Source organism: Trachurus japonicus, chromosome 5 (assembly GCF_045865225.1).
Source record: "Trachurus japonicus isolate A0001 chromosome 5, Traja_1.0".
NCBI classification, from domain to species: domain Eukaryota; kingdom Metazoa; phylum Chordata; class Actinopteri; order Carangiformes; family Carangidae; genus Trachurus; species Trachurus japonicus.
Genome location: NC_140911.1, coordinates 16,263,534 through 16,280,328, shown reverse-complemented (window position 1 = coordinate 16,280,328; position 16,795 = coordinate 16,263,534). Strand labels below are relative to the sequence as shown.

The window sequence follows — 16,795 nt, the reverse complement described above, 5'->3', positions numbered from 1 at the left end:
ATTAATAGGCTGAGGCGGGCAAAGCACACTCTCACATGCACACACACAAACACACACACACACACACACACTTTCCGGGTGGGAACACTGGAGGGTGTAACTCACAGTGAATGTTCCTTGTGGAGCAGCGGAACAGGTGATAAAAGCAGGATAAAAACAGTTAAGATAAGAAGTAGCTACTGAGAGTCATTGTGAAGTAGTTAATTTTCAAAATAACATCTGTATTAAAATGTTGCCATACTGAGATAAAAAATTTTAAAAGTATTGATTGGATTTAGTGGTCTGCTGATACTCCACCAGTAGATGGGGATGTTGGCTCACTGTTTACTCTGAGTAGATGTGAAAACAGACCACCAGTGTGCAGCACCGATGAGGACAAACTGACTCTGACACTCGAGCTAGAATTTAATCTTAACTTTTATTGAGTGAATGACAACAGCTGGATCATTGTTTATTGGTTGGTTTATAGATATAAATGTCATGTGACAGCTGAAGCTGCACATGCTGTGTGAAGCCGGTCTGGAGTTATATCGGCAGACTAGTTTATTCCTGAACACTACACAGGAATTTGTCTGGTGTACACAACACTGCATGATTTAGACCCTGAGATAATTACAACACAGTAACATAGCAAGATATGTCCAGTAATAGAGTAAAGAATATAACACAAAACAATAACATGATCATTAGTAACGTTACATTATTATTTTCACGGCTGAAATTTACCATACATGAATGTTTTCTATGTGATGTGCACTGGATCTTTAACATATTTAATCAGGTAACATCTGTAAAAAATAATATACACCAAACACTGAACCAAATGTACTATTTGAAGGAACTCCTACACTTTTAATAAAAATGGGTGTTGACTGCTGAGGATATAAAAAGTGAAAATAAAAAAGGTAGAATGAAATACATTAATAACTAACACTGTTTAAAGACACATGAAGATTTTTCCTTTAATCTCTGATCAATTGGTAAAATAATTAGAAACTCATTAATGCATTAAATAGCTACAACACTTGTCCTTATACGGTTAGAGGAAAAGGTTGGAGCCAATCAGCTGACAGTGGACGAGGCCAGGGTACATCCTGGATAGGTCACCAGTCTATCTTATTTTGTGCGTGTGATTAGTACACACACCCACACATACACACATTTGTGCCAAGACCAAAAAAAGTTAGACATTTTTTTAAAAATCAAAATTAAAATAATAATTAGAATACCGGTTGAAGAAAAGAAATGGAAAAAAGAAAAACTTTTGGGTAGATAGAAAGAAAAAATGAGAGCAAATAATGAGATTTTATCATTTCTCTTTGATTTTAATTTTTCCTGTCAATTGAATTGTTGGTAAAGGAAAAAATCAAACTACTTACTTTATTTAAACTAATTACTTTTAATTCAACAAGCTGTTCAGAGATTAAAAGAAAAATCCCAAACTTTCCAATTATTTTACCAACAACATAATTTTTTCAAAGCGATTCAGTTTGATTTCTGACTCATCTGATAAACTCTCAGTACATTCTGTCAGTTTCGAGCCGACACAGTGACAAGTGCCTTTAACGTCTAGTGCTGCAACGGTTTAACTGTATCTTCAGACTTCAATGAGTAATTCTCATGACAGTTCACAGGGAGGGGAAAGGGCTTTGAAGAGAGTAGAGCAGAGCGCAAACCACCAACCCAGACTTGTCAAACAAACTGACTGTGCAGAGCTTCACAACAGTGGTGCATATGAGCTAAATTATGTGAGCAAAAGTGAGGCTGAAAAATCATCTGGTACATACAAATACAAGGTTTTTCAGGTGATATGATTGTCATTTTGAGTCTGCAGAGAAACAGGCAGGAAACCTGTTTGACACCATTTTAGAGGAAGCTTGAATATGTTTGAATATGTTGAACAGAAAGATTTTGCACATACATATATATATATATCATTTAGCACCGTTCGAAATAGTCTCTTTCTCGATCTGCTTGGGTTTACACAGTGCTGCTCGTGATGAAGACATAGATCCTCGCGAGGAACGAGGTGAACGTGCCCTGCCTCAGCAGCTTCATCTCCACGTCTATTAGGAAGTCTTTGGGCTCGCGGACTTGTCTCTGCAGGAAGACAGCACCCGTGTAGCTGTTTAGCTTCCTGGTGCTGAAGTAGCCCTCCTCGTTACCCCGGACGACGCTGATGACGATGTGGTCGCCGGAGTAGGCCGGGGACGGTCCGATTCGAAAGATCTGGGCTGGGATGATGATGTTGGTCTGGAAGCTGAGCTGGTAGTAGGTGATCCGCAGAGGAGAGTTCTGACAGTCTACAGAGTTAGTGGGACAGCTGGTCCGCTCACAGCGTCTGAAAACCAAAGACAGAGAGTGAGCAAGGCAATACTGAGAGGCTACGCACGTCTGGTGGCATTATACTGGAAACTTAAAGCAGAAGTAAGCGATCTGGTCGTTTTGGCTAATGCTGCGTTCCAGGCAGGCTTTTGAAACCGTCAATTACAGCTTCGAGTCACAACTTACGACTTTGTAGCGTTCCAGGCAACCCACTCGTGTTTCTCCGACCTGTTTTACCTGTGAAAGTCACTATAACGGCCACTCGTAACTTCCGACCCGTGAACTCGTACCAGATCGAACTAGTACGACTTCACAGGTCGGAAAAACACGAGTTACGGGTTGCCTTGAACGCACCATAACGTCTTGTCAGCCGATGGAGTTAGCAGCCCCCGCCCTCGTCATGGATCTATTGGTCCTCGTCCCTACGTCACCACATTCAGGCGCATCCCTTGGCTGCACACACAGCCCTGCATGCCGTTCTCTCTCCTCATTGGATAAAACTTGTAGGATACGAGAAAAGTTTTCTCCTCGACTCAGAGCAGAGCAGAGGGACTGAGAGACCCGTGTTTCGGTCCAAACACTCTATGTAAGTGATTGCTGTCGGAAGATATAACTATTTAAGACTTATATTTAACACAAAAATATCGCTTACTTCTGCTTTAAGAGAAAACATTTATTCAGGATCTCCCTACTGTCAGGCTCCTCCTTAGTCATGAATAACAATCTGAATCAGAATGAGAATATATGATATTGTCACTGTAGGACTAAAAACCTAAAATAAAAAAACATACACTTATAACACTAAAACACATTTGACATATTGCACAGATTCAGCACCAGACAACAAGTAACACTGATAACATTGCACAACACTGTGGCCTCATGTAACATTACTCAAACGTAGTTAATCACTACTGTGTGTGGCTCTAAAGTCAAGTTCACACTGGTGGCTCACCTGTTCAGAGGGTGTAACTGCTACTGGTCAAATAATGTAAAAATAGCATTTAATTTTACATGTCTGCAATGGTTGCCATTTAAATGTAATGATAAATACTGCTTTCTGAAAAAAGAAGTGTTGTGTAGTGTTGTATACAATCAACAGAAAGGATTTTAGTAAGATATAAGTCATGAGCGAAAGTATGCACCACACAGCCAGAAAAAAAACCTCTTAGGCAGGGCAAGTAAGAATTTAGATGGGGCAAGTAGATGTCGGGCAAGTAGGAAAAAACCTTAACGTCGGACCCTGATGTGGGTCTCCTTTTATATTTAATAGAGGTGGGAGCGTGCTGTCCCACGCGCCTCGTCTGTTCAGGATTTTTCTTTGGGTACCACTGGGCCTAAAAAATATTCTAGAGGAAACACTGCTGTCAATATAAAAGTTTTGATTTACTTGTATCCGTAGCATCTGTATCCATTACTATGACCATGTAACAAACTCACTCATTACTTCGATGTGTCATTGTATTACAACATTTGAGCAGCTGTGGCTCAGGAGGGACAACGTGTCATCCACTAATCGGAGGTGGTTCAATTACCCGCTTCTCTAGTTGGCATGTCGTACGTCTTTGGGCAAGATACTGAACCACAAATTGCCTCAGATGTATCCTTAGTGTGTGTGTGTGTGTGTGTGTGTGTGTGTGTGTGTGTGTGTGTGTGTGTGTGTGTGTGTGGTTGTAAAACCACTGAAGGAATATGTGTGAGTGGGACAATGTGGCTTGTGGTCTAAAACATTTTGAGTGGTCAATAAGACAAGAAGTGGTATTGTGGTGTGGTCTCTCCTTACCCTGACTACATGAATACAAAAACTGATTATTATTATTATTGTAAATTGTATTATTGCAAAGTGAATAGAAATATAGAAACAGCACACACCTGAAAACATCTGTATGACATTACTGTATGATTTTGTGCTTACAGTGTTATAGGGAAAAACTATTAGCACAAGCATCACCAATGAAACGAGCTGGTGTACCACAGAGAGCAGGCCTCCTCTTGTGTCTGCAGGGCGTTTCCAGACTTTAGTCTAATGCTCGGTGCCAGTTTATCCATCACACGTCAGAATTTACAGCCTCTTCATGTAATGCACCATAAAATTTGCACGACTCATGCCAAAATAACAGTCTCTTGGAGGCTGCTGCAGTGAATCACAGGGTGGCACCGAGAGCAGAGCAGGAGCCATTTGACTGTCAGCCTGTGCCGTCTGTCTCCGTGCTCCCCAAAGCCTGCTCATAAATGAAAGATGTCTCTCCATCCTGAGCCAGGCCACATCACACTGAGGTTAATAAGGTGTCTCTTGATAACACTGATAAAACACTGCTGGAGGACTGACTGGAGGCTGTGTGTGTGTGTGTGTGTGTGTGTGTGTGCCGTTTCTGTCCACTGGAATGCAGCGGAGCAGAGAGCTGCAGACACTGCCCCAGGAAGCACCAGGCTGATCAAAGCCATCTGACTTCATCGCAGCACTCGATGGGCGTCGTGTTCATTTAGCAGTCGGCCTCTGCAGCTGCCACAGGTTCACAGCTAACAAGGCCCTTCTGTACAGTATGATGCACAGCTAGGACATGGATGTACAGTGTTCCTCATTAGAGGGACATAGGGCTGAGAGAAACAGATACAGATACAGATACAGATTGATGCTTAAAGAGGCAGGATGTCTGGGTTTTCAACGGCCAGGATAACATATTGTACAGAAACTTTTTCCCTCTAAAAGAAACTGCTCATGAAAAACTTAACCTGATCTTGCTCTAAAGAGAACAGACATGCTGCTGCAGTGAGAAGCAAAGTCAGACATGAAACAGGCATAACATGTAAGATCTCAGGGATAAATGGGACTCACGTGTCCGACACTTTCTTGTAGTTTGGAGGACAGTCGAAGGAGAGACATCTGAAGCCCCCCTGCAGGTTGAAGCAGGTCTGTGTATATGAACAGTTGTGGCTGCCAATTGTGCACTCGTCAATATCTAGGAAGAATAAAAATGGATGAATAAAAGGGGTCATTACACTTTCTCTAAATAATAAACACTCATCCCACTGGTGGAAACGCAGTTGGAGAAAAACACCAACACCAATTGTTATTCTTTTCTGAGTGTGAGTCTGAGCTAAATGCATGTTACGAAAATGAGGTCTGTCTATTAACCAGCAGCAGGTGTTAGCTTTGCATAAAAACTGTTCACAATTTGTTATAGTAGTAAACACTGAGATACCACATTTAGCAGATTCAAGGTTTGTGGTAATTTTACTTTGAGAGAATAAGGACATAGAACCTATTTGCTTAAATATATCCAGCAACACGTTGCTGATGGGCTAAAAGCTGTAATTTCAAGTTTAAAATGCTTTGCTAAACCTAATCAAACCTGAAGATGAGTGGAGAACAATTTTCTAAAATTAAAGTTTTACAAAAAAAAAAGTTATTACTTATGCTTCATCATTTTCAGTTTGCCTGCACGCTAAAAGCTGTGAATATTGTGTGACTGCAGGTTTAAGGGATATGTGGGGTTGTTTCTTTAATTAGTCCCCTTTGTTCTTTTTAACAGGCTTTAATCTCATTGTTTCATTATTTTTACACACACGAGAAACATAAAAGGGGCTGAAGACCGTCAGAGTCTCTCTGGCAGGAACAATAAGAGCAGCCAGTTTCTGCATTTTTAACGAACTTTCTTTTTCATTTGGTTTCTATTCCCTTTAGAAAAAGTTAGAAATAGAAGACATAAAATAAAGAGTAATGGCATATTGCAGAGTAATTGATATCATAAATGAATGCACCAATGAATTCAACTGTGCACTATACACATCACACGTCAAGTCTACACTTCATTTTTAATTTGGTTAGGACCAATTAAAAGTTATTTTTCTGTCTGCTAGCAGTTTCTAATTTGTGAAAAAGTACATTACATGATGAGAATTAAAAGTAAACTTGAAAGTAAAAGTAGATTTTCCCTTGATATACAGTCATTCATTTGTAGTCAACATAATTTAGACTGTAGGATCACTGAGGCTTCACCTCTGCAGGTGCGTCCGTTGGCTGACATGGTGTATCCCTGTGGAGGACAGGCACACTGGTAGCTGCCAGCAACATTAACACACTGGAAGGAGCAGAGGTTCCCCATGCTCTGAGAGCACTCATCTATATCTGTGGAAAACAAGCACACACACATCTCATCAGACTCCAGCACTCTCCAGAGACCAGCGCTGTGTGCAATCAAAGACATGTTCAAATGAATTAGCAGCACTTCATCAGTGTGTGTGTGTGTGTGAGAGTGTGTGCATGTGTCCATAGAGCCATGTCACCCCAGACCAAACTTTTAAAATAGATATATCGTTAATTAGATCATATTCTTAATATTGGGGCTTTTTCAGTAATGTAGAAGCTGGTTACAGTGAGTCAGACCGATAATTTCCTAATTAATCTAGAAGTCCTACTCCATCCATGCCTTTGACTTCATACTGCTGAAGAAGTTGTTGGATGCTGAAGACAGAGAGCACAGCCTGTACCCTGCTTAGCTCTGGTACGCTGCATGTGTATAGATAATGTTTATATCAACACTTTATACCATCTATCCTGCTTTCTCCAGTCTTGAATTGTAGACAGTTTTTCATTTGACCAGACTGTCTGCTGCATTATACAGTTTTCTGCTTTACCTCTATCTTTCAAACGGTGGTGGACTCATTGCCTTATTTATAACTCTTACATTAGTATTGACTTTTCGTTCAATACTTATGAGTACCCAGTGAAATGGTTCTTGAGTTAGATGATGGGTAGAGTGTTGCCTCGTGTACATGTAAAGGAGTGGGCTTGCATGCTCTCACCTCTCATGCATGTATGTAATTGCCCCCCATGCCTAGCGGTAGATGGGATATTTGTGCGAACATGGTGTCAGTTGTTTTAAATTTTGTAAACCTTACAATGATAACTAATAGTGAAGACTGATATGAACTTGCTTCGTGTAGATATTTTATAGGTTTACAGCATCTTTTTTTAAATAAGAAATAACTGACTGGAGTGGATCTGTGGAGTGTAGGATGACGAGGCTTACACAATACAATACAACAAAGTTGCACTCTTCTCTATTTTTGTTTTGGCAGAATAACAACTTTACAGCAGTAAAAACTACAAAACACTCATTATCCACCTTCTTCAATATGCATCTATACAGTCACCTTTTCATCCATCCGTCCGTCCATCCATCCATCCATCCATCCATCCATCCGTCCATCCATCCATCCATCCATCCATCCATCCATCCATCCATCCATCCATCCATCCATCCATCCATCCATCCATCCACTGAGCATTGTTATTTTTATTATGGTAGAGTTAAGCGGAAGAAGATGGATAGATAGATGGATGGATGGATGGATGGATGGATGGATGGATGGACGGATGGATGGATGGATGGATGAACGAGCTGCGTAGAATTACATAGTATTTTGCATGTGACTAGTAAAGTAGCCACTGACTGTAACTCTGTTTTATCTAAAATCATTTATACATCACATACAACATATCACACATATAATGTGCAACTGGTTAATGTAAGAAAACTAAATTATCACTCTCTTATATTTATTTTGGTCTGCATCAAGTTCACCAGTCTACCTGATGACCTTGATAGTAAATACCTTCACAAGTGTGTCCGTCCTCCTTCAGGTAGTAGCCTTGGCGACAGTAGCATTGATACGAGCCATAGATGTTGGCGCACTCCTGGCTACAGGGATTTTTCTCACATTCATTAATATCTGAAAAGAAAGAAAAGACATGATTCAATTTCCCCCAAGATACATGGTTGTATGGTTTTGGTTGGAATTTTTTGACAATTATTCTTTGATGCAATAAAAACAGACAAAAAGGAATGAGCAGAGGCTCCAGAAACATCAAACGAGTTGCAATGTGGAAACTGAAAAATGAAGACTGAGCTGGAAGTAAAAATAAATTCTCACACATTCGGCATCATGTCAGGCATGTTGATGATACAAAAGTTGCTCCTGAACCATTTGTTAGTACACTGCTTCCTCAAGAAAGACGTGCTACAAGTGTGTGGAACGAATTAATTTGAAAAGCACTAATCAAAACCTAATCATGTTGCTCAGACAAGCAGTTATAATAAGCCTTGATAAATGCAAAGCTTCACCTTTGGATTGTGAACAGAAACATTCACAACATGATTGAGTTGCCCCAGTAACAGCTGTGACAGGCTGGATATAATGTGACTGGCGCTCATAGTCAACGACGCTCTTTGAGGCCTGAGCACGTCTTCAACACATTGATTACCGATCACACCTCAACCTGAAAAACCATTATGTACCGTATGCACCGTGAGACGCTTCTGGATTCTGCAGATCCAGACTGAATTAAATTCTACCAGAAAACTGTTTTTACTGATAACAGTGGCTTATGAAGGACTCAAAACTACCTTCAATCATTAGATTTATGTAATCATCAAAGTCTGTGTGAAGCCTATTTGGCTTTTGATGCAACACTCTCCCAAGCCTTTATGCATAAATCGAAGGAAAGCAGGACAGTGCACCTGAACAAGGTGACATTTAAATTCTTAGTATGTTGGGAACATAAAAAAGAAAAAGGTTAAAGAAAAAAAAAAACTTACCTTCACAGTTCTTGCCATCAAATGCGAGGGAGAAGCCAGCTGTGCATGAGCAGTGGTAGGAGCCTGGGGTGTTTTCACAGGTCTGGGCACACAGCCTGCCAGGATAGCGCCAGCACTCATTTACATCTGTCAGTACAAGAGTAAGAGCTATTAGACAGCACGCAAATACCTGCAGGCCACCAAGGACTCAAAGCCAGTTCTCATTTAGACACACGAAATGATGTAGTAGTGTGTGACTTCTTCACCTTGTTAGCCAATTTTCCATACTCCTCCAAACAGCACAGAGCTTGTATTAGGAACTTGAGTACATCTGCTTATTCATGCAATTATCCAATCAGCCAATCATGTGGCGGCAGTGCAGTGAATAAAATCCTGCAGGAGCTTAACGTTCACATCCAACATCAGAATGAGGTAATATGTGACCTCGCTGACTGACTCACTGAGCCATGAAAGAGTTTCTTGTGCATTTCTATCTAAATATATACGACATGAAGTGAAAAGCACAAATCTTATTTTTGAGATTTTATGAGTCATATGATCAGACCGCTGATCATTTCTTTTGACCAGAGGCCAGCGATACTGATGTTTAAATTGTGATTAGGAAATTGCTCAATTGCTCAAAAGTCTCACTGACCTCTGATGAAGCTAGAAATTCAAATAAAAGCTTGTGTGGTACAATATATTCAACAGTTATGAGCTTAATGTTAAAACATATTTTGTGTAAAAGGAGATTTCTCTTACTCAGGTGTGCTCATGTTTTCCTAATAGGTCATAATCATTTTCATATTGCTAGACACTGTTCAGCTATCATGTGACGGACATTCTGTATTGAAGTCATTGAGTTTGAGTTTGAGCTTCATCACCAATGTGGACGGCAAGGATATGATCAAAAACCAGTACTGTAAGTGCACCTTAAGATCCAGGCACAGATCTAATCACAGACATTCGTTTTCAAGTTCAAGTCACCACTCTCAAATTACTGATTCTGATCATGCAATATTAAAAGGTGCCAAAGAATGAGAGATGAATTAAGAAAGTAGCACTTGTATCACCTGAAGAGCATGGGATTTGAAAAGCTTACACACTATTGCTACAAGTACAGGTCTGACATCCCTCTGACTTGGTGTAGTTGTGTTTAACTGAGGCAGTGAGATGGCATCTGCCTCCAGAGCACCGCTGGCTTCAAACCGTTTGGACGACAAAACCTCCAATCTGCTTGTCATCATCTCACAGACCTGACACTGCGATACGTACCATTGCAGGCTTTGCGGAGGGCATCATACTGGTAGCCCGTCTGACAATCACAGCGGTAGCTGCCAGGGAGGTTGTGACAGATCTGGCCCACTCCACAGCGGTGCGTCCCCATCTGACACTCATCAATGTCTAGACAGGCAGAGAGAAAGATAAAGCACTTCAGTGATGACCCACACTGCACCCGTCTGGGTCTCTCCGACACACAGCCAAACCCCCACTCACACTGAGACACAGTGCAGTCCAGAGTCACAAAAATCATTTGGCCTTAAATTATTCCATTGAGCTTTTGAACTCTGGAGGACTGTGATCAATACATGTTTCAAATAAACAAGTCGAAATCACAGTCATGAGTCAGATAATCAACAACAACAACAACAAAAATTAATTACTTTTTGATCATCATCAATCATTGGTGTCATTTGAGCATAAAAATTGAAAACAAATCCTTGTTGTTTCTTCAATATGAGGATTTCTCTGTGCTTAAACCTGAGGAAAATCAACTAGAATGGGTTATATGAATGTTTTAACTCCTGAATATCATTGGCCCTTAATGTCCCATATTGGTCTGGCCCTAATCCTACTTGGCTGATTTATGGGCACTTGTGTCATAGCCAACACCAGGATGATATCACTGCATTCACATCACTTGCCAGCCTTGTGCATCCATGCTGTCGTGTTAAAGAGGCAAATCTCACCGATACACTTGGCTCCATTGGGGCTGGCATGGTATCCGTGGCTACACTTTATGATCTTCTGCTGGCACGTGTAGGAGCCCACAGTGTTGATACAGTTGAAGCCAGAGCTGCATGGCTCACTAAGGCTGTTGCACTCATTTATGTCTGCAGTGGAAAGGAGAGAGAGCTGAGAAAATGTAGTCCCACAGGAGAGTGATAGTTATAGGTTTAATCTTGATTGACAGGTATATCCATTTCCTCAGTAATTTCAACAGAACAATTATAGACCCATGTTACTTATGTCAAGGTGTGTGTCAATGTAGTCATGTAGATGCTGGACAAAGTGACAAGTGACTTTGTCATAAAAAAATAAGAATCACAGAAAAAAAATCAAACTGCAATTTGTGGAGCCTGTTGGCTCTTAAGCAACACTCATAATCACTATGTGAAATGATTACGTACTTTAAGGCAACAAAATCCAAGAAATGTCAAATGGTGCTTAAACAGCAGGTGAATAAGTCACTGGATTTGCATAATTGCGGTTCACAGTTAATCTTTAAAAAAAATCGTGAAAATCATTTTAAAACAAAGAAGATGCAGGAAATTTAAAAGACACACACACACACATTTAGATCTGTGGAGAGCCAAAGGAAGATTTAAAACCCCTCAGTGACAGTTCAGTAATGTATGTGCAATCATCTGCTGGGGCTTCGTCAAGATTGATGATTACTGATGATGCTCTGTGTGGCTGTATATCAGACAAGCGATATGACATCAGACACCTACAGACTGGTGAAGAAATTACGAGTCATTCAAAGAAAAAGTTGAGACTTATGTAGCAAAATGTTTATCATCAGACAGAAACAAGAACGACTGTACCCGGGCATAGTCACCATGAAGTTTCTTGGAAACTACTGGTGAATCTCTAAGAAGATGAGAAATAACCGTCATATAATCCCCAATAAAACCAGGAAGAATAGATATCTAATCTTCACTATCTTCACTAATTTCACAAAATGATAATAAACTGTCAAAAGCATGTGACAGTGAAATAAAAAACCACAAGAGCCTGTGTCAGTTGACGACTGCCAAAAATAACTGTTTCATACAAGAGAAAATGTGCATTGACTGAAACAATAAGGGTGTTGATCTGTATGAAAGACATCCCTGAGTCTTTTATTACACTACATTACAATAGGTAAATGGAATCATGTTTATGATAATATGAATATATAACCATTAGATGGACAGAGGCACCACAAATCAACGTATCAACTTGTTTTGTGGTTGAATTTCTCACCCTGCTGCAGTTCTGTACAGTGTTGGGGAGGTTAGTAACATGTGTCCTGCAGCTCATTTAGCCCTGGAGCTGTTCTCACAGGTTGATCCCACCATGGAGAGACAGCAGAAGCAACGGACACTGAATCTAATCAAAAGATAAAAATCTTAGCCCGCTCTCTCAGCTTTCCCTCAAAGGGAAGGACGGGTCATGCCCTACTCTGAATTTCAGTAGTTCCGATTCCTAGCTTGGCCTTGTCTGCATTTCATTTGTTTGTTTTTTTAACCACTCAACCATAATCTAACCACTCAACCACCCAGCATGTCCGCATGGTCCAGTGTAATGATACGGATGCTAAACATGAGATTGCTGTAACACCAATGTGTAAGTGTAGTAGAAAAACTCTGTATGTGTAGGAAAAAGGAACTGTTTGAGTGACTATCTGAAAGGGAGAATAATATTTGTAGTGTAAAGCCCTTGGAGCGGTTAATTAGACTGTATAAATTCAGTCAATTGACTGTATATTAGATGTGTAATGGTCAAGTGTTATGCATTTCCATTAGCCAGCAGAGAGCAGTCCTTACCAATGCAGTTGCCATGAGAGTCCTGTGTGAAGCCGCTGATGCATTTATGTTTGGGATTACACAGGAAAGAGCCCATCGTGTTCGCACAAACAAAGCCCACTCCACAGTTATGGGTTCGCAGTGCACATTCATCAACATCTAAAGACAGAACAGATAAACATAAATGCAATGAGTCATCTTGAACAACCAAAATAATCCACTCCATTCAGTAGTGAGAGTTTGTGTGTCTGCTGTGGACTCCCTCAGGCTCCCAACAGGACAGTAGATGGCACTGTGGCTCAAGCATAAAACACAACATCCCGGCGATTCAAACTTTCACTCTGTCAGTGTTTAACTCCAGGAAAAATTCCCTCTCTCATAAAAAATATCTCTTGTTCCAACTCTGCAATTAACAGAAGTGGGACCAAACTTCTTAAATGACAGTTATTGAATCTCATGAGCGATGGATGGCGTTTAAATGGAGGATTTCTGCCTTTGTGCCGCGGGCCCATTTCTCCAGAGTTCACATTATATTTGGTCCTGGGAGTTTCGTAGCGAGGTACACAGGCGGAAGGTCTTAATTTGGGTTCTTCTCTACCAATCATCATCAGAGGGATGGATATCCCCACATCACAGAGCAGAGATCTCGCCTTTCTTTCACACAGCTAATTATTTTTCCCCCCTTTCGGATGGTTGACTAAATATTACCTTCATTATCCAGCTACATTGATTAGTCCTCCCTAGTGCCAAGTGCCTATGACACAAGTCAGAGACGGAGCTTCAGTGTACTTGACTGCCGTGCAATGCAGCCTCTCTGGGTGATTATCCTGTCAGATACTGAACCTGGGCGTCTGCTGCTGAGGCACAAACACCACCACTGGGGCCAAAAAAACATTAGCATACATCTTAATGAAGCTTCGCTAACTGAGCTGGCCCGCTAACTGAGTTTACGTCACACTGTAACTGCGGACGACTGACACAGTAATCTCAGAGTGATCTCAGAAGGGTTGGAAATAAATCTGTGTAATAATGGTTCACCTTCATTCAATTCTACACATTGCTTTAGGGGTTGGGAGGATTTTTTAGTTCCTGAAATTGATTGTATTCCTCTAAGCACGGACTAAATGAGCTGTTCAAATCCTGTTTCTGTTAAAGAGCCTCTACGAGAAACAACACTGCCTCCTATCAATAATGCCAAGAGCCATTCATGATGTACGACACTGCAGTCTTGTATTCAGGGATGATTTGTGAGTCATAAAGGGCCCTTTAAAGACAAATTATTTTTGTTTTGCAGTGATGCAATATAGGGAGCGACAGAGGGGATGCGATGACAAACTGTATGTGTACTCTGAATGTGTGTATCTATTACACAGAGCTTGAGATGGAGCCAGAGGTGTCGCTTGTGTGCAGTTGGTTGCTAGAGCCTCCATAAGGTGCTGGTAAACTGAGTGTCACACTCCAAAACAAACACAAGCTTCAGCCAAATATAAGAGCCAAGTTCTGTGGCAAAGTGGAAATGAATTGAGGCTTATACTGTATACAGAATTTCACAGATTTAAGGCTACACCCATGTACAGTATGAGTGAATATTATGCATTTCAGCTGCAGTTACTGCTGCCCAGTTTCAACAGCAATTACAGAAATATTGAACAAATCCACAGTTCAAGACTGAACTTCAGTTCCAAGCTTCAGTGCCAATAAAGTAAGTAGTATGCCCATTATGTAGCAAAGGGTAAAGTAAGTAAGGCCAGACTGCCATGTTGTGAGTTTGTGTCCCTTTCAAAAACTGAATTTAATATTTGCATTTTAGAATATAATAGAATAGACCTTATTGTCATTGTTAAAAAACAATGTAACAGTTTAGCAACTTCAGCATGGCAGCACAGTAGAGTAAAATTAAACATAAATACCATATATCCATAAAAACACAGACAATAGATAAATAAATATGTGATTGTTATGGTCACTCTTATGACTGTAACAATAATTTCTTAGTTTTAATTCAAATCATTATAATCCTGAAACTGATTTGATTGATTTTGTTGTTGTTTCTCTTCTACATGGTAATTTCTATTTGTGACAGTCCCATACCGTCTACAAGTGGTTTTACAACACAAGAGGGATATTCATGTAATTCAGTATGACTCTTTGAAATGTCATCTCATACACATAAGCCTCACCATTTACAATCACATTTCCACACCTGTGTCACAGCTGTATCAAGCGCTAACCCAACATATCCTGCTGCTCTTGCTACATAAAACCATCCAACTGACAAAACACACGGTGGGTTTTTTTGTTGGCTAAGGCTCACAAAGTTATATTAGTGCTGACTGAGAAGTTCATCAAAAAAATATCAAAAAATAACATTTTAAAATATTTATTAAAAAATAATATGATTTCCTTAATCAATCTGTTTATACTTGCCATAAGCATCAAACTCAGAAAGCAAGAATTTAAAAAAACAACCTAATTTAAAAAGGTTTTAAATGTTCATGTGTGGTAATATGGTTGTGTACTGGTGAATGTGGTTTTATACCGTACAGCAGCTTTAAACAAAGACAATGTCACTATCTCCACTCACTCCTTCAGTGGCTCTGGAGAGGACTGCTGGGTAAATTGTCTTAATGAAATACATCAGGAACAATGAGCTCACCTTCGCAGACACTGTTCCTCAGCTGGTAGCCTGCAGGACAAGTGACCTGCAGCTCGCATACAAATGAACCCACGGTGTTCACACAGCGCTCACTGGGCCCACAGCTGTGGCTGCTGGTCACGCACTCATCCACATCTGTAGGAGAAGAAGAAAAACCAGTGAGCGTGTGGGAAATGACAGGGTAGAGAAGCAGACGGACAGAGGTTGCATGATTATGAGGTGCACGTGAGGCAGGTTGTTGATGGACGGCGGCCTTTGAGCCTCCCCGCTCCCCACTGGTCCTCACCCGCATAAAGATGGGCGTCAGCAATAAATACTTCAGAAACTAACTGGCTAAGAAATCTTTTTTCTTACATCTATTTGTGTGAGTCATACCAGGAAATGGTTTTCCTTTCCCTCAATGAAATTTTCCTCTTCAGCGGAAAACGCAGTTAAAAATCTTGTGGTTTCCAAATTAACACTTCATATTCTATGACACTAAAGGGAACCAAAAAAATATTTTTGGAAATTATGTGTGAGTGAATGAAGTGTTTATAAGAGGGTATTTTATATTTGGTTATAATAAAGCTGCACATTAGTATTTAGTATTTAAACATTGATCATATGACAGTGTATTCTTGTCCAAACCAGCCATACTGTGGTGCAAAAACTGCAAATACAGACTGCATACAGTATATGAAAAGGCCAGCTTGATAAACCCACAGAAAATTCTTTTCCAAAGCTGCTGTTGTTGTTTTTTTGTTTTGTTCTTCACTAGCTGGTGAACAAAGCAGAGTATTTATAAGCCAAAAGACCAGTTTTGGAAAAAGCGAAAACCAAATCCAAAACCAAATGAAGAGAAGAAGTCAATACTGAACTCATTAGGCTTCATGTGACTAAAAACAAAGGGCCACGAATCAAAGAAATGCCAATGTGTGCTGAGTGGCTGCTGTACTATAGTTATATAATAGCTTTCCAACACATTAGCCAGAAGGACTTGTAAGTCCAGAGATATATGTCAATAGTGTGTTCACAGGCTGTTGTGCTGCTGCCAAATGAATCAATAGTGAGAAAGAGGACATTTAGCACCTGCACTGACCGATACTGACGTTTTCAGGCACATGTTGAAGATGTTCAATACTCCACAGCTGACTAGCTCATTAGCAGCTAATCTAGTCTGCACTGATGATGATGATGATGATGATGATGCTGATGATGATGATGATGCTGATGATGATGATGGTGATTCATGCTGGTAGCTCATTCAATGAGGTCTCCAAGCTCATACATGACCTGTGGCTAATATGGACTGCAGGTTCTTTTTGTAATGTTGTAAAAATGCTAAACAGAAATACACAATAAATTAAACATGAAGTGATCTGATCTGCCTTACGTAAAGAGTTTATTCATTTGGATTTGGTTTTGGCTCCAAAGAACACAGCACATGACTGTAAAGGGCCGGT

At 40.3% G+C, this 16,795-nt stretch overlaps 1 protein-coding gene across 1 annotated transcript in view; it reads right to left on the bottom strand.

The window, feature by feature from the left end:
- Positions 1-399: 399 nt before the first annotated feature.
- Positions 400-16,795, bottom strand: part of fbln2 (fibulin 2) — a 68,067-nt gene continuing 51,671 nt past the window's right edge. The window contains exons 9-17 of the mRNA XM_085776547.1: positions 15,354-15,488; positions 12,719-12,856; positions 10,877-11,020; positions 10,182-10,310; positions 8,928-9,053; positions 7,945-8,061; positions 6,326-6,454; positions 5,162-5,285; positions 400-2,341 (exon numbers count right to left, since the gene is read on the bottom strand). Coding sequence (XP_085632673.1) covers positions 1,981-2,341; positions 5,162-5,285; positions 6,326-6,454; positions 7,945-8,061; positions 8,928-9,053; positions 10,182-10,310; positions 10,877-11,020; positions 12,719-12,856; positions 15,354-15,488 — 1,403 coding nt within the window. The 3' untranslated portion in view covers positions 400-1,980. The remainder of the gene's footprint in view (positions 2,342-5,161; positions 5,286-6,325; positions 6,455-7,944; positions 8,062-8,927; positions 9,054-10,181; positions 10,311-10,876; positions 11,021-12,718; positions 12,857-15,353; positions 15,489-16,795) is intronic.